At 43.5% G+C, this 22,680-nt stretch overlaps 1 protein-coding gene across 1 annotated transcript in view; it reads right to left on the bottom strand.

Moving 5' to 3' along the window:
- The window catches only part of CUBN (cubilin), a 219,340-nt gene that overhangs the window by 45,190 nt on the left and 151,470 nt on the right, over nucleotides 1-22,680 (bottom strand). The window contains exons 45-54 of the mRNA XM_034760353.1: nucleotides 21,033-21,211; nucleotides 18,235-18,444; nucleotides 17,785-17,925; nucleotides 16,725-16,906; nucleotides 15,264-15,435; nucleotides 13,989-14,195; nucleotides 6,270-6,419; nucleotides 5,505-5,626; nucleotides 3,141-3,366; nucleotides 1,359-1,546 (exon numbers count right to left, since the gene is read on the bottom strand). Coding sequence (XP_034616244.1) covers nucleotides 1,359-1,546; nucleotides 3,141-3,366; nucleotides 5,505-5,626; nucleotides 6,270-6,419; nucleotides 13,989-14,195; nucleotides 15,264-15,435; nucleotides 16,725-16,906; nucleotides 17,785-17,925; nucleotides 18,235-18,444; nucleotides 21,033-21,211 — 1,777 coding nt within the window. The remainder of the gene's footprint in view (nucleotides 1-1,358; nucleotides 1,547-3,140; nucleotides 3,367-5,504; nucleotides 5,627-6,269; nucleotides 6,420-13,988; nucleotides 14,196-15,263; nucleotides 15,436-16,724; nucleotides 16,907-17,784; nucleotides 17,926-18,234; nucleotides 18,445-21,032; nucleotides 21,212-22,680) is intronic.

The raw sequence follows: 22,680 nt of genomic DNA, 5'->3' as shown, positions 1-22,680 counted from the left end.
AGCCTGGCTGAGAGGGCAACAGTGGGCTACCCCTGCCCCAGACCCAGCTGCCAGGGACCAGGGCCACGCAAGCCGGAGTCCTTTCTCCCCCCTGGCATGTTTCTGGGTTGCTTGGCCCCTGTCCCCAACAGTTGGGCCTGGGAAGGGGGCAGCCCACCACCTCCCAAGCCTGGCTCTCGCAGGCAGCTGCTGTGCTGCACAGAGCAGTGACCCGGAGCAGCCAGCTTCTGCCGTATGAGAAGCAGCTTCCTGCCTGGGCCCAACTGCCAGGGAGAGTGGCCAAATGTGCCGGGGGGGGGGGGTACAGTGGGAGAAGGACAGAGTTCCCCTCCCCCCGCAGGTAACATGGGACAGGGAGAGCATGGTGGCCCCGGGCAGGGTGCAAGGGTCACTGGGCAGAGGAGACACGTGGGGCAGTCATGTGTCCCCCCACTCTCCCAGTATGGGGAGGTACGAATCGTCCATGCCTACATGATTAGTATAAACAGTGCACATCCAGGCCAAGGTTTTCAAAGTGATTATAATTTGGAGTGCCTTGGTTTTTGGGTGCCCAATTTGGGATACATTGATTGTCAGAGGATGAGTGCTCAGCCTTTTCTGATAACCAGGTCCCTTGATGGGCTGAGCACCCGAAATCTTTGTTCATTTGGTCTCAGGGGCTAACTTGGCCATTCAAATAGTTTTTTCCATGCCACACAAGCTTTGCATACAACAATACTCAGGATAGTCGTCCAGATCAGCTTGGCCATTTTTAATCAACAACTCCTCCATTGGACAGCAGTAAGACTTGCTTTTTATGAAACAAAACTTTATTAGTGACATATTTACTGCTGTGGTTCAATGGGGCAGAACACAAAATTGCCATTTTTTTATGGCTTTAAACATTGATGTCATTTAGATCTTCTCAGCCATTGGCTGTAGAGCTGCTCAAGGCATCCTACACGATGTCAAATTATGCTTGCCCTTTATTACAAGTGGGAGTATTGTGGCTCTGGAGAGAATGAGTACAAAAACACAGAACATCTGCCAAATGGCTGAGAAAAAATTAAACTACAAAGAATTCAAAGCATGTCCCACTCTGCTCTAATGCCTTCGAAACAAGTTGCTCTAAGCTGCCATTGAAAAAAATATAAGTGAGGATTAAGACAACCTTGACATCTTACACAGAGCGAGGTATATTTATAAAGTATCAATTGTGATTCTCTACTAGTATGTTGTTGTGGGAACCACAACTTTGAATTTGCAGGGTTTTGTGCATTTAAAATGTCAATCATACCATTGTACAAATGTAGTCTTAGTAATTAATACTAAACACTGAAAACTGTCAAACCACAGATCTCCTACCAGTGCTCTGTTACCTTCACATAACTGCTCTGGCACTCTCCATTACTATCGGGGATCTGGAAGTTGTTATCAAAGCTCATCTCCAAGTGTTTGCTCTCGTGAGTAATGATTGTCCATGTGCATCTGATGTTCATGGGGAAATTTTGAGGCCAGTGGGGAGATTTGATTGTACCATTATCTGAATGAATGATTCCACCACATCCTAGGAAAACAGAAATAGATAAGAGAGCTGGTCAAAATGTTTCAGGTGTTGATACTCCCACAGCATTCAGCTGGGCCTGAAGATGGTGAGTGGCTGCCCCCACAAGTGCTTCCTGTGCCTATGGCTGCAGAAGCATGAAAGAAAAGACCCAACATTCATTTACCCCCATTGCTATTCCTGCTACCAGAGAAGAAGTACTACCTGCTGGTGGGGGTGCATATGCTCAGGAGAGGGCTCTTCTTTCACCACATTGTTCCTTTCTCCTCCTCTCATGTCCTTTGCTTCCCTATGCATCTAACTCAGCTCTGTTCCACCTGTAAGTATCTGGGAAGTAAAACTGACCACTGCTCATACATGGAACACAGAAGTGAGAAGATCAAATCTGTACTGTAACAAGGCCTCTGCAAGCCTCCTCCATTCCATCACTGGAATAAAGCACTCCTCCTTTCACAGCCATTCAAATCAGTCCTAGAGGTGAAACCTCATCCCATTACCAGATCCCTCAGCATTTTACTTTACAAAACTTAAACAGCACAGCTGTACATGTGAATCCTACTCAAACTGCATCTGTTCACCTGCGGCAAAATTCTGATTTCCCTTCCAACTCAGGCAGTCCCACTGACTTTAGTGGGATTGCAGGAGGAGTTAAATCAGCACAGAATTTTGCCCAGCATGTTTAAAAATAAATGCTAAGTGATTCATTTATAAAGAAGAATAGTCATGGTTCTAGGGAAGCTCACATTCTGATATGTAGTTGACATAATTTGAAACATATTTTTGCTTCCAATAATAATTTATTAAAGCTATGGGTTCAAAATAATTTCAGAAACTCTGAAATTATTCAGGACCCTCTGTTGCTTTTTTCAGAAACTCTGTAGAAAAGAGAAGAGAGAGAGCAATCTAAAACTTTATAACATTCTACTTTTGTCTCCTTGAGTAGACAGAAGTGCACTAACAAACTGTTAGTGTGCATCAACAGTGTCCTCACGGACAGCACTAGTGGCAGGCTAGTGCAGGGTAGATTCACACCCAAACTTGCCGCGACTTTAATGTTCATGTAGACAAGCCCTAATTCTCATTGAAAGTCAGTGAGATTTAGGCTCGTATGTCAGTTAGGAGCTTTTAAAAATTGTACCCCATATCTCTAGTTTGAGCCTGATTTTATTCTAGTTCCATGACTGTAACTTTAGTGTTTAATATTTAAACCAAAAGGTTGTGAAATTAATATTGTCACAGAAAGGAAATGTCTTGCAATCTCTGACATTAGACACTACTACAGTGAGTAAAATGAACAAGATCCCCTTTCATACAGGATATCATCCATCAGTGATTGCCATCAGAAAGTAGGATATGAATCCAAATTTGATATCAGTTTGTTAGGTCAGAATTAATGTTTAAACACTTAGCCATTTCAGTGCAGACTCATCTCAGTTAGGTGGCAACATTTTATATACTATTTTTTGTATTCTCCAGCACAATTTTATTTAAAGAGGTTGCGATAGTAAATGTTTTGTATCTATGGATGAAGAGTGCTATGCAAGTGCTAAGTATTATTATGTGTATACAAATGAGACAGTGATTATTTTCCTCTTACCTAAAGATTCTGCGGTCCATGTTGCATAAAACCCGCCTCCTTGCACTGAATGGTCTGAGTTAAAGATCACCACTAGCTTGTTGGAACCTGACTGAATGGTCCCAGGAGATGTAGTTCCACAATACTGTCCGATTATAGGAGAACCAGGAGAGCCACCATTCAGAACAGTGACTGAGTCCCAGCGACAGTTTGAGTGCATTTCAACATCAAAGGCTGTAAAAGTAAGCTATAGACAAACAAGAATGACATAAGAATGGCCATACTGGGACAGACCAATGATCCATCTAGCCCAGTATCCTGTCTTCTGACAGTGGCTGGTGCCAGATGCTTCAGAGGGAATGAACAGAAAATAAACATTCAGAACCTGAAACCAGCTGTACTTGCAGGATGCATCAAAACAGATCTATCCAGGTTCTCTAACAGTTCCAGCACAATGATTTGACAGACTGATAACATGCTAAGCTGTTTGACAACTTGACTCCGGTACTTTGTTGTTGGTACTGAGCTGGAGTTTCTATATCTTAATCATAATGATCATAATTAAGAGAGAGGAGAAAAAGGACAGATCTAGAATTGAAGTCAATGGGACTTAAGAATGTGCTTAAAACATGCTTAAGTGTTTTCCTGAAAAGGGATGGACTTAAGCACATGCTGAATTGCTTTCCTGAATCAGGGACTGAGACAATGAAATCTTAGTTTTGATTCAGCTGTGATAAAATATTAACCAGCTATTTAGGAAAAAAGTCCATGTTCCCCATCTTTTTCTTTTTGGTCACAATAATAAACAATTAGTGAAAATGACTCTATTTTCTTTTAAACTTGAGAGAAGCTGCTGCAAGACTATCAAATGAGAGTGTCAGATGGATGTGTCAGACAGGAAGGATGTAGGCAGTGAACTGCTGACCCCAATGTGGGGTGCATGGGTAATATGCACATAGGTGGGATTTTCAGCTCAAAGATTTCAAACAGCTGATCACACAGGCGTGCAGATTGATTAGTGCTGTTCTTCATTATTGATCTGCACTAATGAGTACCTGGCCCTCTTCCAATGTGGTATTATTGCCAGGGATCTGTATGGAAAAGTTTAGCAAAAGGCTATGTAATTATCCCTCTGGTCTAATTTCCCCAAAAATTCAGCCTGAGGCAAAGAGCAAGCATGGAAAATTCCAGTCCAAACAATTAGTATTTGGAAAGTATAAGAATTGAAAATGATGGTTTATAGTGGATAGTGCTGGGAAACCTTCACAACAAGAGTCACTACCAGCTCCACTTATAATAAAACCTTATTTTCAGCTGATTCGGAATAGTACTAATTTAATCTGCATTGATTAAATACAGATTTGTTGACCTCAGATGCCCTCATATCCCCTATAACACTGTAAATACCTGTACAGTGACAGATAGAGTGCAGCTTAGATGGATAGAGTGCAGAGTAAGCCTGCTGAGCCTGCAGTTAGAAGACATGTCTTTTTACACATAAACTGTGAAAGCTGGATCTGGGAATCACTGAGTGACAATAAGTGCAGAACGTTGTTTCACAAAGCTGTTTCAGAACAGCACTTTAAGGCTCAGGGAGGGACTCTGCCTGCTGACTGAACCCTACATGTCACTGGCTGGACCTGTTACCCCAGGGGTCAGGAGAATGCTACAGTGCAAGCACAGCATAGGGTAGCAGTCTAAGGGACCCTAAGCTGGTCCCCTCACAAGCCTTGCTGCCGGGGCATGAGGGTGAGGGCCATAATGTAGAGTGCTACAGGGATTCTCGGCTGTTCCAAAGCAGCCCATTGGTAGCCCTTGGGAGGGAAGCTCCTGAAAATTAGGGCAGAACCTGGCTGTTGTAGTTTATGTCAGGGACCACTCTGGCCTCCAGAGCTGGCCACAGTCTTAGGGACACCAATGTGACATAAAGTCCCACTCTTCTACAGGGCTGCACCTTCTGTTCTGTTCCTCCTGGAGGTGCAGCACGGACTTTCAGCCTCAGACTTGTCCTCCTGAAGGCAGAGGCTTATCACTATGCATCTGTTTAAAGCAGCTACTCTAGTTGCTTATGTGTACACAGTAGATGATTTATTTTATGGGAGGAAGAGTGAGTGACATGTGATGTCTATCTGAGGACAAGAACCATTAGAAGATTACCTTCTTCAACTTTTTTAAAAATAGACTATGATCTACAGAAGCAGGTTGTTTTATCTCTATTGCATATTTTGCCCCTTCCTTGGATATTGTTGATGGTGACATTTTCATTCTTTAATATTTCACATTTTTCAGACTTTTAAACCATTAAAAAATCTCTCTTCCTACAGACTCATGAAGTACACTAAGTGCATTCACTCTTTTCTATAGCATGCGTTTAGTGTTACTCACAGTAATAGTTTGACCTCGCGGGGCCTCCAACAACCAAGAACAGTGATTTAAATTGTTGTAAGGATCTGGGTAGTTAGGACTTGAGATGACCCCACTTTCAGCAGTCTGTATACCACCACAAGCTGCAATAAAACAATACCGTGATTGGATATTTGAGAAACTGCATGCTCTGAACAAACAACAATGATATCAGTAATATTTTAAAGTGAATTTGAAAAACTATTTAAATTGAATTCAGATGGGTGATGATAATCAACCTGGTTTAGAAAATTCAAGCGTTAAAAACATGTTGGCAGTATAGTACATAAGAAGCTTCAATGAACGTGAAATTCACATTTATTTTGAACCTTAATAAAGCCCTATAAAAGCTTTGGAAATTGATACTTAAAACCACAACTTCCACTTTAACAGCACTGTTAATGTAGTGCTGCTGATGGGTCCAGATGAATATCCACGGTCAATTCAGCATTGACACAAAGAGTAGCATGCATTGGTCAGTAAACAGAGTCTCCATGTGTTCTGAGCACTGTCCTGCCCCTCACTAGCACTGCAAAACACTCAAACACAGCTCAAGGAACAGAGATAAGGCAGAGGACAGCGTGTGTGAAAGCTCAGCTGAGAAAGTGTTCAGCTTGAACAGAAACTCAACAAGCACTCTGCTGTGGGGTTGTTCGAGGGCAGACCTCATTCCAGTGTGATCAGCATGACTAGCAGCATTTACTGGACTTGCCACAGTCAGGGAAAATAGCTTTTCATAGAACTTACCTTCAAATGTGTAACTGGCATAGAATCCTCTATCTTCCACACGCTCATCACTTCTAAAGTGCACCCAGATCTGAGGAGCTGCTATGACTAGAGGCACTGAAGGTGGTGCCTGGCCACAGAGTCTGGATATCAGCTCTCCATCAGCATCCCCTGAGTAAAAAACACATGCCAGTTTGCCAATTTTACAGCTAACTCAATCAATCCTAAAATATCTGTAGTAAGTTAAATTAATTTGTATGAAACAAATGGGAGAGAAGGGGGGAGAAACAGCATAAAAGGTTTTTTTTTGTATTGTAACACACACAAATGGATAGAGTACACATTAATGGAAGACTAATTATTCTATATGTTTCAATTTTTGCAGAGCTTTAGAGTTTTATAGTGGCATTTGGATCACTCGAGCCAGGGAACAATTATAGAAGCTGTAGTATTTATCCTTTTGAATTGAATTGAATTGAATGAGCAGATTCTATGGCTTGCTCTGTGTTAGTCATTTTAGTCTTTTCCTCTGCCCTTTTGAGGTCTATGTCTAGTCTGACCAATGGAACCTGAGAGTGCTCACTCACAGACTGGTCCATAGCATTGCAAAGTGATATGGCTAGAAGGATGGGAAAGGATGGACTAGCTAACCTATCTATAGTTATGTCCCTTGATTCTTCTATTCATGGAATGCCTGTTAAATTCAATGGGAATTTTCAGTTTAGATGATAGGATCTGTCTAGTTTCAGAAACGTGTGGGTGTCCCTATTCATAAACAGTCACTCCTAGATCAACACCAGGCACCCCCAAAGATATCTGCAGCACTCCTCTTCAAAACACTGTGGCCTGGTCTACACTAGGCGTTTATGTCGAAGTTAGCGCCGTTACATCGAATTAACCCTGCACCCGTCCACACCGCGAAGGTATTTAGTTCGACATAGAGGTCTCTTTAATTCGACTTCTGTACTCCTCCCCGACGAGGGGAGTAGCGCTAAATTCGACATGGCCATGTCGAATTAGGCTAGGTGTGGATGGAAATCGACGCTAATAGCTCCAGGAGCTATCCCACAGTGCACCACTCTGTTGACGCTCTGGACAGCAGTAAGAGCTCGGATGTTCTGAACTGCCACACAGGAAAAGCCCCGGGAAAATTTGAATTTGAATTCCTTTTCCTGTCTGGCCAGTTTGAATCTCATTTCCTGTCTGGACATCGTGGCGAGCTCAGCAGCACTGGCAACGATGCAGAGCTCTCCAGCACTGATGGCAGTGCAATCTCAGAATAGAAAGAGGGCCCCAGCATGGACTGATCGGGAAGTCTTGGATCTCATCGCTGTGTGGGGCGATGAGTCCGTGCTTTCCGAGCTGCGATCCAAAAGACGGAATGCAAAGATCTATGAGAAGATCTCTAAAGACATGGCAGAGAGAGGATACAGCCGGGATGTAACGCAGTGCCGCGTGAAAATCAAGGAGCTGAGGCAAGGCTACCAGAAGACCAAAGAGGCAAACGGACGCTCCGGATCCCATCCCCAGACATCCCGTTTCCACGAGGCACTGCATTCCATCCTCGGTGCGGCCGCCACCACTACCCCACCACTGACTGTGGACTCTGAGGATGGGATAGTGTCCACGGCCGGATCCTCGGACATGTTAGCGGACGGGGAAGATGAGGAAGGAGATGAGGAGGACGAGGCAGTCGACAGCGCTCACAACGCTGATTTCCCCGACAGCCAGGATCTCTTCATCACCCTTACAGAGATCCCCTACCAACCCTCCCCAGCCGTTACCCCGGACACAGAATCTGGTGAAGGATCATCCAGTAAGTGTTGTAAACATCTAAACATTTATTTGTAACAGAACATGATTATTAACAATTTAAAAAATGGGTTTCTCATGATTAGTTTGATTAACTTAACGGTTCAGTCATGGGCAGTGCAACTATTTGAAAAAAATCTAGCAATGTCCGGTTTTGCATGATTGTCCTGCCCAAGCCGCTCTACTGTTTAGTCCCTGCTACTGCAGCTACAGTAAGATGCGGTCTATATGTCCGGGGATGGAGCAGAAATCCTCCTGGGACATCTCAAGGAAGCTCTCCTGCAGGTAATTTGAAATCCGCTGCATTAGGTTCTTGGGGAGAGCGGCCTTATTGGGTCCTCCGTAGTAGGACACGTTGCCGCGCCACGAGACTAGCAAGTACTCCGGAATCATTGCTTGGCACAGCATGGCGGCATACGGCCCTGGTCTTTGAAGGCTTTCCCGGAGCATTCTCTGTCTGTCGCTCTCAGAGATCCTCATGAGGGTGATGTCGCTCATGATGACCTGCTTTGAATGAGGTAGGGGAATGTTAGTGTTGGGACTGCTTTACCGTTCCTTTACAGAACTGTAACCGCTGGTTTGCAGCCACGCGGTGGAGGCGGGAGAGGGTCAGCCGAAAGGGATCGTTTCCGGGGACAGCCGCGAGGGTGTGGGACAGGAGCAGACTTCCTGCTTGCCGGATTGCTGGCAGCAGGGACCGACATTGATTTCAATGTGAAATGAGGCCATTGCTAATATTAAAGTTTTAAGCTGCCACGAATCTACGGCTTACCATGTCTGCGTGCAAGAGCAATTCCGTTGTCCTGACAGGGTTCTCAAAAGTGCTCTGCAAAACCCCAGACACTGAATGCGAAGGCCGAGAATTCGACCTTGTGCTGAGTGCGCATGTGATAGGTGCTGTGCATGGTCCTGTTCACAGAGAAAGACTATGTTTTTTGTTCACAACTACATTTATCTTTCTGAGGAATTCACTCCCTTTTTCCCATTCCCACAGCCCCATCTGCGACTGTCTCACAACCTAGCCTGTCATCACACTCCCAGAGGCTAGGGAGGATTAGGCATAAGAAGAAGAGGACACGGGAGGACATGTTCTCAGAGCTTATAGCCTGCTCCCGAGCCCAGGCAGCACAGCAGACCCAGTGGCGGGAGAACTTGTCCCAAATGCACCAAGCCAACATGGATCGGGAGGAGAGGTGGCGTCAGGAAGACCAGCAGGCGACTCAAACCCTGCTTGGACTACTGAGGGAGCAAACGGACACGCTCCGGCGCCTTGTGGATGTTCTGCAGGAACGGAGGCAGGAGGACAGAGCCCCGCTGCAGTCCATCTCTAACCGCCCTCCCCCGCCACCAAGTCCCATACTCCCTTCACCCAAAGTGCACAGAAGGAGAGGCGGCAGAGTCCCTGCTAACTCTCACTCCACCCCTGCAGAGAGCTCGAGCAGCAGAAGGCTCTCATTCCCCAAAGTTTGACAAGTTCTTTCCTTCCCGCCTGACACAAGCCCCCGTCCAAGTTTCACTTCCCAGTCCCATGTGTAGTTGATAATAAAAAATATGTTTCTGTTAACTACTGTTTCCATCATGTTCTTTTGGAGGGGGGGGGTAAGGGGGTTGGTAATTGGACAGGACAGTCACCTTTGGCAGGGTACATAGTCGGGGGCAGGCACAGCAGCAGGGCACATACATAGTGCAGTGATGCAGTGACTACTTACCCTGGTTAGTCTGGGAGGTTCTTTTCATGTTATGTGGTGGGGGGTGGGTTGCTCTGTGACTTTGTGTCAGGGGAGGGCAGTTAGAGATCTTAAGCGGCGGTCCTTAGGCAGGATCACAGAGCCACACAGCAGGGGATCTGTAACCGTCCCCCCCCTGCCACAAACTCACATAGACCCCCCATACACACAGTCCGTATCAGGAGGGGTGACAGGCTCCGTTGAAAGAACCATCCCACCGCAGCGGAGCCTGTCAGTCCTTGAGTTTAGAAGCTGCATTCGCGCGACTACACTACACCCGCTCCGCACCACAGTCTGCGTCCCAGTTTTAAAAAATTCCCGCGAAAACAGTATTAAAGAAAACGGTGTGCTTTAACAAAGTAGAACTATTTTTATTTTGAAACGTGTGTTGGAAGTGGGGTGAAGGCTTCTCTGTACACAAAATTAGAAAGTCACAGGTTACCCTGCTCACTCAGGAACTTTGCTTTCAAAGCCTCCCGGATGCACAGCGCTTCCCGCTGGTCTCTTCTAATCGCCCGGCTGTCTGGCTGTGAGTAATCAGCAGCCAGGCTAATTTCCTCAACCTCCCACCCCGCCATAAAGGTCTCCCCCTTGCTCTCACAGAGATTGTGGAGCACACAGCAAGCTGCTATAACAATGGGGATATTGGTTTCGCTGAGATCACAGCGAGTCAGCAAGCTTCTCCATCTCCCCTTGAGACGTCCAAAAGCACACTCCACCACCATTCTGCACTTGCTCAGCCGGTAGTTGAAGAGTTCTTTTTCAGTGTCCAGGGCACCTGTATAGGGCTTCATGAGCCAGGGCATTAGCGGGTAGGCTGGGTCCCCGAGGATCACTATAGGCATCTCCACATCCCCAACAGTTATTTTGTGGTCCGGGAAGTAAATACCTTGCTGCAGCCGTCTAAACAGACCAGAGTTCCTGAAAACACGAGCGTCATGAACCTTGCCCGGCCATCCGACATTGATGTTGGTAAAACGTCCCCTGTGGTCCACCAGTGCTTGCAGCACCATGGAAAAGTAGCCCTTTCTGTTAATGTACTGGCTGGCCTGGTGGTCCGGTGCCAGGATAGGGATGTGAGTTCCATCTATGGCCCCACCGCAGTTTGGGAATCCCATCGCTGCGAAGCCATCTATGATCGCCTCCAAGTTTCCCAGGGTCACTACCTTTGGCAGCAGTACATCAACGATTGCCTTGGCTACTTGCATCACAACAACCCCCACGGTAGATTTGCCCACCCCAAACTGGCTCGCGACTGACCGGTAGCTGTCAGGCGTTGCAAGCTTCCAGAGGGCTATGGCCACTCGCTTCTGGACAGTCAGGGCTGCTCGCATCCGGGTGTCATTGCGCTTCAGGGCAGGGGACAGCAACTCACAAAGTTCAAGGAAAGTTCCCTTCCGCATGCGGAAGTTTCGCAGCCACTGTGATTCATCCCAGACCTGCAGCACTATGCGGTCCCACCACTCAGTGCTTGTTTCCCGTGCCCAGAATCGCCGTTTCACAGCATCAACATGACCCATTGCCACCGTGATGTCCTCGGCGCTGGGTCCCCTGCTTTCTGAGAGGTCTGTGCTACTCTCAGACTTCAGGCCATCACCGCGTTGACGTAGCCTCCTCGCCTGACTTTTCTGCATCTGCCTCAGGGCAACCTGTATGATAAGCTGCGAGGCGTTGAGAGCGGCCACAACTGCAGCGATGGTTGCAGCGGGCTCCATGCTCACAGTGCTGTGGCGTCCGCGCTGTCAATGACTGGAAAAGTGCGCGAAATGATTTCCCGCCGGCGCTTTCAGGGAGGGAGGGAGGGCGGGAGTGATGGACGGATGACGACAGTTACCCAAAAGCACCCTGGCCCCTTTTTTTTTTTACCCAGAAGGCATTTGCGGCTCCACCCAGAATTCCAGTGGGCGGCGGGGACTCCGGGAACTGTGGGATAGCTGCCCTCAGTGCACCGCTTCCAATGTCGACGCTTTCCCCGTTAGTGTGGACTCACAAAGTCGAATTACTGTCCTTAGTGTGGACACACACGTTCGACTTTGCAATATCGATTCCAAATATTCGATTTAAGTAAAATCGAACTACTCTCGTAGTGTAGACAAGGCCTGTGTAAAATTATGTAACGTGTGCTCTGTTAGCTGAAGACTTCTCTATAGAACAAAGAATGACATAGGTAGATGTATTTCTTGTAACTTTTAATCATCTGCATATGTTTCTACAAACTTTTATTCCATCTTTGCTGGTTTGATTTGTATTTTATTGTTAGTGTTATATAAATAGATAAATGCTCTTAATGAGAGAGAGGGACAAGAGTGAGGCATTTTATAATAGTGTTTGTCAAAATGTCCAAGCACTGTCTTCCTAAATCTACTTCTCTAACAATATCGGCCTACAGATTTATGTCTTTATTCATAATCAGATCAGAACTTGCAAAAGGAGAGACAGCATGGCCCAGCACTGATGGCACAGGACTAGGAGTTAAAACATCTGGGTTCTATTCCAGGCCCTACCATTGGTACCTGGTGTGACTTGGACCAAGTCACTCAATCTCCCTATGTAATACAGGGATAATGACACTTAGCCAACTTTGTAAAGTGCCTTGAGATCTGTGGATGAAAAGTGATGTATAATAAACTGACATTTAATGTAAATTACACAGCAAATCTGTGCAACCTGTCTTTTCCAATATTATACACTAATATATATATATGAATCTGCATAGCTTTCTTGACAGAGAATGGGACACTAGCCCATCTATTTGACTGAACTTGACTCAAACTGAAAAAAGGTGTAGACTGAATAATAAAGTCCAGGATCTGCGACAGAAAAGCAAAGAATGCTCATTCAAAAGATTGGATATGAAATTAGACTAGTGAAATATGCTCATGTAGCTGATCATTTAAAACAATATTAAACCTCACCCAGGAAGCTTGAAATTAAATATTTGTTTTGCTTATTTGGAGTAAACACATTTTCCTGTGAGTATCTAGTAACATATGCTTAATTTTCTACCTTTAAAAAAAACCAACATAAAAACATATGTACTATAGACAATTCCAGGGAAATAATCCCACACTCTCCTCTTGAGTCAGTGTCTCCCATCTCTCTGCTACCAAACAGGATCTTTTCCCAAATTCACGGCTGTTCTTGTGTCACTGTTCAAAGACAATCCACTAGAATTTAGTGACTTTCTGGAACCATTAGAATCTCACTGCTTACCAAATGCTAACTGTCAGCATATGCAGCTGAATTACAACAGCCTGTCTTTGTCATGAGGCCAGTCTTGTGTAAACTGAAAATCCACTAGTCTGGCCAAAGTGAGCAATATTGAATAACACAAGGCTGTTTGCTTCTTTTTCTTTCCCGGGGAAATAGACTTTCTCTACTTAAGCACTTTGGTATCAGAGCCTGAGCGCACGAGGAGTGAGAAGAGGTGGGAGAATAGAGATTTACTTTAGTATTTCTCTTTCTTTACTTTCTACTGTATAGTCTATATCTCGGACCAGAAATTCTTTTTTAAGATTAAGGAGAGAAGACAAGTTTACACCTACACATCCAGGTGCTGATATTTAAAACAATTAAGATGTAACAGATCTCTACCCTCAAAGATACCCCCTCTCAAAAACAATTTTCTTGTAATCAGAGTCCTTCTCTCTGGGGGTCACTGATATGGCCTGTGAAGGCAGAAGACATCTGGTGCTTGCATACTACAGTCAACATTAGTTGAGCTATTTTTAATATTAAAAGAAAGAGGCATGGTGCTTTCCCAGTGCCTCACAATGCAAGATACCAGAGAATGCACAAAAAGAGGAACTTCCCAATACACAAAGTGTTAATATATTAAAGAAATGCATATCAAGCTGTATTCCTCCAGTTTTACACCAGTTTAACTTCATTGATTTTGGTAGAGTTACATGAGCATAACTGAGGTAGGGCAGTGGTGAATCAGGTCCCATGTTTCCAAAGGAAGGCATATGTTCTAGTTCTAAAATATGTTCAAATATATATAGATGTAGTGCATTAATCCAGTAAACATCTCTGCCTTTATGTTGTTCAGCCTATATTTTATCACAGAGTGCCATATTAAACTCCTTTTAAATTTTGGAGAATTGCCATCCAGTGCACTTAACATGACACAGTTGCCACTAAAGCAACTGATGTATTAATATGCTTAATTCACTCTTCTGTTTCAATTGACCTTACGTACCTACTCGTAATTCTAGGTAGTCAAACTGACAGTCTTGGTGGTGTTCCAAGTGGAAATCCTCAAAGGAGATGTAAGTGGATGAATTGTAGTGGTATGGATTCTTGATGGTCCACTCACAGTTCAAGTTGTTTGTGTAATTTCTGATACTGTCATAACCTGGTGAAGTGAAATTCCCTCCTTCAGCTTCCATGCAGGTCCCACCACAAACTGCAGAACCAAGACACTGCTTATTTGAAAATAATAATAATTTTGGTGCACCAAGACAAATCTTGCTTTCATTTACTCCTGCACATTGATATCAACAGTGGTGTTACTGAGAACAGAATTAGGTCCAGCTTCATTTCCTTCTTTATGTAGATGCTATTACTCTGCAGCGAGAGAGTGCCTGCCCAACCTCCTGGGTGCTCTTGACAACCATTTAAAAACACACATGTAAAGAAACAGACCCAGAAGTTACCCCAAAAGCAAATCAAATATCCCAGCAACAAAATAAATATAACAAAAATTAATTAACCTCCTGACAGCATCCCTACCACAGCTCCACTCCACCGCTACCCAGCCTTACCTATCGCCCAACTCCTTACGGGCAAGGAAGAGGAGATAGGCCTTGCAGCACGCTCTGAAGATCAGCTCATTCATCCTATTACGGACGTAGGGGGGAAGCATGTTCCAAAAGCCTGAGCCCTAACAGGCAATACTCTGCCAGCTGCCCCATCTCTTGTGTGCAATAGTGGGTGGAATGTTAGCTCCATCCCCACCTGCATACATTAGCCAATGAAGCTGGCTTGCAAGAGTTGCACTAAATTACCAGGCCTCCTGAGCAATGGGGGAGCACAGAAGGCATCTGACTCTGCATCATAAAGCCTCCTGGGGAGGAGCAGCTGCACTCCCCTTATCCCAGGCTAAATGCAAAAATCACAGTCTAGCCCATCCTCAGAAGCAAGAGATGTGTATGCAGTTCTCATTGCAAAACACTGCGAGTGAAAGCTGTCCTTTCCATTTTAGGCTTGATTTACATGTGTGCGCACATACCCACAACCCCCAAAAAACCTTTTATTTAAAAGGTGCTTTCTACTTATGTAAAATGGGTGATTGCCAAATTTGATCAAATTTGAGGTTTTTCAGCCCAGCCATTTTTAAGATATGGGACACAGAAAAAGAACATGTATTTGTTACAGGTGTCATATTTTTGCAATGCTTTTTTTGCCATGCACTAGCTACAAAATGGCTTGCCAAAGATACTTTATATAAGATTAATTTAAAAATCTGCATTACCTGCATCTTCACTAGAAGAATAGGAAACACTGAAGCCTCTCGCTGAAACAGAGATATCAGTGACCAAAATTACTTTCATTGTGTTTCCTGAGGATTTCACTTGAGTGCCTGGATTTACATCACCACACAGTTTGGCTAGTCTGGGAGAATTTTTTCTGAGGCCATTGTAAATCTGTTGGTTAAAAATGCATTCTTAGAGGCTCAAACCAAACATCTTCTTCAGAGTTTAAATGTACTTTGCACAAGACTCACTGAAATCCCTCCATAAAGGGCTGTTCCAAAACCTAGTGAAATCTATGAAACAAACTCGCAATGACTCTAGTGGGTCAGGTCCTGAATTAAAATGTTTTGTTTTCTCCTAAAAAATTCTGTGAATGTTTTTGATGCTTTGTCCAAAAGTAAAAAAAATAAAATAAAATAAAAAAAAATTAAAAAAAATCCAAGATTTTTTTTAACAAAACTTTGGAAATTTTCAATGAAAAGGGACTTTTTTGTGAAAAATAACAATTTTGTCAAAAAACCACTTAAAGAAATTTTATAGAAAACTTTTGATCAGCTCTAACATTTAGTTTTTGATGATACAGCTGGTTTTTTTGGTATGGCTTCTTTCATGCAGAGTGCATCCCAAGACACTAGGAGTGAAATAATATAACTGCGGAGTTAATCTCCTTCTCCTTCTCCTGTAATTTCAGAGGTACAGGAGAGGGAGAAAAGATGTTGTCAGTTGAGATTTAGAATGAGGTAGAGAGTTCTCGACACACAGGAAGGCTGTTCCTTTCAGAGTTCATTACTTCATTAGCTGATAAAGGGACAGTGCGTGTGACTTGTCTAAAGCAGGGGAGTAAGGGCATGGAGGATAGCCACGTGATGGATGGAGGCCAGTTGCTACTGGCCTCATCACACAGATGGGCAGGGATCAGGTGGACAGAGTCTTGGCTCTGTCCCTACTCAGCACACAGGGCAGTAGATGCTTCACCAGCTGTAGGGAACTTTTCTGCAGGGATCATTTCTCTCTGTATTGTAAAGTACAAGTGTATTTGTGGGTGCTGTAAAAATAATAAATGATAACTGGATTCTGTTTCAGACTTAAGTACTTTAGTGTGCTTTCTGAATTTACTCAGAGTCTAATCACATTTTGTTTGATTTAGTAAATAAGGCTCTGATCCTGCAAACACTTAAGTACACAAGTAACTGCACACATGAGTAGTTCCATTGGCTTCAGTGGGACTAGTCACATGCTTAAAGTTACACATGACCTTAAGTACCTTCCTGAATCTGTACCTTAGAGAGTTAATTTCTTTCTTCCTCTGTCGCCACTCCCATTCTTTTGGGGTGGGTTATAATTTGTCTTAGAAACAGATATACAAATATACACGCAATTTCAACAGTACCACTCTGGTAAAACTGTACAAGTAAATTAAAGCACGTTCATGTGCTTTCCCTGTATTCATTCACACTTACAGCCACATAATCTAAGCTGCACCTCTGGTAGCCTTCGGTTTTCATATAATTAATAGTTAGTGTGATCCGTCGTCCTTCCGGGACGGTGATCCTCCATTCACACACTCGATTGTGTGGGTATATGTTGGGATAGTTGCGGGAAGTAAATGTCCCAACAGGCGCATTAAGATCTCCACCACACTCTGGAACAGAACAAATGTTAGGAAAGCTCTTGCAGAAAATCAATGGATACTAAATACTTTCTGGAGGTAAAGGATTAAAGCAAAACCATGGAACTGATATTAAAAAAAAAGCTCTTGCCTGCTTGAAATTCTAATTTGCTTTGCTATACCCTTCCATGTGTTGATCACAATGGTTAGAGAAGTTTAATATTTCTGGTAGATCCACTCAAATGAGCCATTAAATATTTGATAAATATGAATAATGATAATTGACCATCGTAACTAATGTGAATCAAGAATTAACATTTGCTTCCCTTAAATGCTCATGCCAGATGACTGCCTTCCTGAACCACGATGGGGTTATGACGTCAAGAGATCTGAGTAGCTCACTGTGACAGGCTAAAGCAGCAGTCTGGAAAGGGATCACATAGCCAGGCCGGGTTCGTGCAGAACAGGAAGCTGGGTCCAGGCAGGTCACACAAGGGAAGGGTGTGTTCTCCTGTCCGCTGGCTGCTTGAGGCAGAGAAAAGCCTCTGGGGATTGTGAGCAGCAATTGAGTTGTTTTATTTTGTGGTGTTTACATCCTTTTTTATAAACAATAAATTGGGCCCTGAGGAAAGAGCCTTACAAAGGACTTGGGTGGGGAATTTGCTTTCCCTCCTGTGCTGGTGGAAGACAGCACAGGTCGTCTGTTGCTCTAACTTTCACCCGGGCAGGATAGCCAAGGATCAAAGAGCTACAACCATACATAAATCAGATTTAAAGGACAAATATATACTACTGTAAGAACAAATGATTTGAAAACAAAACAAAACAATTGCACTCTGGTGAAGATAGAAAATGTGGTTAGCTGTGTATGCTGCCTTGCTTATGGTAAATTGCTACTTTACAACTCTAACCTTCAATACTAGCGTCAAAGCGCAGTCTGAATCCTGGGGCGTTGATAGATCCATCAGTGAAGAACTTGACATAAGCAAAACTGTCAGAAGTATCCATTGCATCAGGGATAGTAGTACCACAGTATCTGCCCAATAAATTCCCTAGGCAAGTCAAAGACAGATAGATGAGTTTTATTATCAGGATGATTTTTATTCAAATTTCTATTCAAGTAGCACCACTGAGTTTAAACCATTAGGTAGGTTTAAAGAAATAAAGCAATCTTGGGAAACAATTGGAAGGGTTTTTGTTTCCTTTGCTTTACTTCAATAACTAATGTAACTACTCTGGCAATAAGGAAGACACCTGTACTGCATGCAGTTCTTTCAGCAGCAAGAGTTTTTAGTAGTCTCCTTTGAGGCTTGCTGCTGGGATGAGGGCAGGGAGGAGAATCACTGAAACAGTCTACTGACCTGAAGCATTGTACTCGCGGATCTCCACAAAGTCATTTGCACACTCAGGGGAGTCCTGAACATCTAGTCCTTCTAGGCTAATGGTGAGATAATGGCCGGTAGGCCCCTGGAGTAACCATTCGCACAACAAGTTGTCTTGATAGTGCAGCTCAGGAAATCCTACACTTTCGATGACACCATTTTGTCCTGTCACCGTTCCACCACATGTAGCTGCAAAGAGAACCACATTTCTAGTGAGCCTCTCACCCTAGAACAGCACCTCATGGAATTGAGCTGCCTTTCCCACAAGACTTTAACGGCACATTGCCAAGTAGTTCGGCACAACCATAGTGGGGATTGTCCTCCAGATTCTAAATCTCCTAATCTCTCCTTTTAATTCCACCAGTCCTGGTTTGTTTTCCTTCCACAAATACTTACACCTACTGTGGATGTTGTTCGTTTTCTCTTTGTCTTACCTCTCACTGATACCTCATTACCTCAGCCAAACATAAACTCAAGTTACAGATTTGGGGCTTGATTCTCATTTACTTTGAAGTCTCTTTCCACTCTGGCAGTGTAAATGAGAATCAGGTCCTTTGGATACAGATTTCAAATATCTCAGTCTGGCAGTGTTTTGATCATGGATTTTGTGCTGGACCATTATAAAGCTAAATGTCATTTGCTAAATTTGGATCCAGATTTTTAAGGTTTGGGTGATGGTTTGGATTTGGAGCCATGGGTCAGATTCCTCTGTAGATTTAACTAGGTAGTAATATTCATAGTCTGTTTGTTGGTTTTGTCTTCTGTGTCACAGCATAAAAGCAGAATTACATGCTTCGTGTTTGTTTCCTACTGCTTTTGATTCTCATTTCCATGCCTTTCCCTGTGCTGCTGCTATGCATGGCCTGACTTCCCATTTCACAAAGCCACCACCCTCTTTTCACTCATGTCTCTTGAAATTTCACTTCTGTGATAACACAAAATGTGAGTTTATAATAATAATGTTAAGAACAAATAATAAATTATTCCCAGTGGAATATATTGGCTTTTCCAGTGCATCCTGTATGTCTGCTAATTAAATAACAGACTTTTAGAGGCAGGACTATAATTTCTCTTTACGTCCTGTGCAATGGTGATAATATTGATGGCTTTTAACAAATGACTTATTCCAATATGATTAATAACTACCTGTTAATCATGTTGGAATAAGTCATTTGTTAAGAGCCATCAATATTATCACCACTGCACAGGACATAAAGAGAAATACAGCAACTGCCTTGAAAAGTCTGTTATGTAATTGGCAGACATACAGGATGCACTGGAAAAACCAATATATTCCACTGGGATTCTTTTTGACCAGATACAAATTCTCTCTTAATATGTGATGTCAATATTTTCATACAGTGGACCCAATCTCCACTCCCCTATATATATATATATATATATAATTTGTTTTTTATATTTGAGATCAAAACATAATCAATAAAATCTTGCTTAAAACAATAAATTCCAGTTCTTTGCTACCAAGAAATATGAAGAAGAAACAGCCCCCCAGTCCTAGTTTTGAACGCTCCCAGATGAGACCAATATAAATAAGCAAACACTTTTCTCTGAAGGTTAGTGGCATCACTGAAAACTGACATCATTTTACATTGCTGTTGAATCCGACCCAAGGGCTTTATTTTACTGTTAACTCTTTGTTGCATGTTTCTAACCCTGCCTTAGCAGCTAGAAAATAAAAAATGATTTCTTAATGAATTATTTCATTTTCTGGCTGGCAAATATTGACTCTCCATCTCATCCCATCCCCATTCCATCACACAACCCCATGCTGAGATTGTCAGCACTCTGTTGCTTTTGCTACTTCTTTGTTTGCCTCTGGGCACTGTTAATATAATCAGTTATAACACTGGCATCAGGGTACCCCTACTTTACCTCACAACACTTGCTGTTAGTTGCTCTTCTTGCAATACATACCTCTTCAACCCCCTCGTCATACAAATTGCACTCTATTTGAACGCTGAATACCGAATCAAATGACCTGACTTTACACATCTAACCTCATTTGCAGCCATTTGCTGACCAAGGTGCACCTGGCATGTAATTTGTCATACATCACTGTTTATATCATGGGCCTCTGGCCACGGGTGCTACAGCCACTTACTCCTTCTGGCCCTTTTGGTGTTGTCCCTTAGGCCTGGTCTATACTACCCGCCTGAATCGGCGGGTAGAAATCGACCTCTCGGGGATCGATTTATCGCGTCCCGTCGGGACGCGACAATCGATCCCCGAATCGGCGCTCTAACTCCACCAGCGGAGGTGGTAGTAAGCGCCGCCGACAAAAAGCGGCAGAAGTCGATTTTGCCGCCGTCCTCACAACGGGGTAAGTCGGCTGTAATACGTCGAATTCAGCTACGCTATTCACGTAGCTGAATTTGCGTATCTTAAATCGACTCCCCGCTGTAGTGTAGATGTACCCTTAGATTGCTGCAGTTTCACTATTAGGCGAATCAAACTGCCCAATCCCCGTTTCCACTGCAGCAATTCTACAAGGACTTTCATATTTTGCTATGATTCCTATCTATCGCTAGGGAAATAATATGTTAGCATTAATTGATGTGATGATTCTGATTACATGAATCTATGGTATAGAATAATGGAAAGAGACAAAAGCTTCTGTCAATCAATCTATTTTGAATAATTTAGGGCCCAATCCTTATTGAATTAAAACTACAGGACTTGGGTCCTAAATCTTTTCTGTTCCTTTTATTGCCACAGATCAGTGAAAATGCAATACATGGAATAACTGCTAGCATTACCTCTTGAGTACTTGGCGTTGAATCCAATATGTGTGGCACTGTTGTCAGACCTAAACCTCATATACATGACAGCTCCTGAAGACCTTTGAATGCCTGGCAGAGAACTTCCACACAGCTTGGCAAGCACTGGTGCACTGGAGTCAACTCCATCACGTAATTCAAGGTAACTGAAGGCACAACTAAAATAGGAGGAAGTTTTCTATTAAATTTGCAGCAACAATCCATTTATAACATTTCAGCAAATACCTGAAACCTTCGAGCAATGACATTTTAGATGTGGTGTGACTAGGAAAAAGGCACAGTGATAGAGCCAGACAAATTCACAGACAATGATAGGGCTTGAATCAATTATGTGACAGATAGGGCAGATTCCTGCAATATCCTGGACAAACCCTACTGAATTAAGTTAAGCCTGACTGAATTCAGTTTAAGTATTTTAGGAGTTCATTGTATTAAAATGCATTTTTTGTGGGATCTCTAGGGAGGAGACCCAACTGATATAAACCCTGGCTGGGAAGTGCAATGAGCTTCAAAGTACTATTTGAAACAAGATGAACTTTTAAAGTTAAGTGGGTTTCCTAGGAAATACCTAGGGGAAGGGAATGCAAATTCCCCACCTCTGGACCCAATCTTTTGAAACTATTCCTAGAGGAGAAACCCACTGTCTGACTGATTGCCTATTCACAGTCTCTAAGGATCAAAACCCAAACTGTATAAAGGAGATGATCACATATTCCTGGTGTGCTGGTTCTGAGCCTAAGTGGCTCTGAACTTGTAGCTGCAGGAAAATCCCTTGGTGGGGTTTGAAGGACTGTTCGCCTACCAGAGCCCTTATTGGAGTCAGGGTTGATCTTTGGTGAGCTAATTAGCATCAGTGTAAGTTCTTCTATTGTTTTTCTCTGTGATGCTTTTTCCTTAAGAATAAATTTGCTTGCTTAGAAAGAGCTGTGATAACTGTGGACAATTATGCTGTTTATAGCCTCTGAGGAAGGAAGGCAAAGCAAGCCTGCTAAGGCAGTCTATCTTGCTGGGGAATTCATGGTGTAGGCATGGAATTTTGCAACCTGGAAATACCCCACTGAGGAAGGAGGGAGACACGTGTCTCCGCCCAAGAGAGGTGATGGCTGGGGAGTCAGAAGCCTGAGAATGAACCTTGCTGGAGGGAAAATACAGGTTAAGTTGCCTGGAACTGTTATGATGTCAATTGGTATAACTCCACTGAAGTCAGTGGACTTCAACTGATTAGCAAATGAGGATCTGGCCCTATATATCTTCTGGCATGCAGAGAGCACAGACCAAATGAGTGGATATAGTGGTACAAACCCCCAAGTGTGCTGTGGGCATTTTATAGCCGTGGCCAATCAGTCTGTGCCCACTGGCCACCAATCTGAGTAGGAAGGGAGCACAGGGCATAGAATTTACAGAAGAGATCCTCCTACCATTTGAGCTTCCTCCATCCCTGTTACTTTTTTGCTGTATATCTTATTTTTGATTTCTGTCAAATATTAAAAAGGCCAGGGATGTACACTGGCAATGTAGAGGGTCCAGGCACCTCTCTCAAAAGTCTCCAAAACATCCTAATTGTAAATTTTGGAGTAAATTCTATTGGGGAATTAGGGAACATACTGCTATCGTAATAGGGAAAGAA

This window comes from Trachemys scripta, chromosome 2, assembly GCF_013100865.1.
Source record: "Trachemys scripta elegans isolate TJP31775 chromosome 2, CAS_Tse_1.0, whole genome shotgun sequence".
NCBI classification, from domain to species: Eukaryota; Metazoa; Chordata; order Testudines; family Emydidae; genus Trachemys; species Trachemys scripta.
Note: the sequence above shows the minus strand (reverse complement) of the source record. Positions and strands in the feature narration are given on the sequence as shown.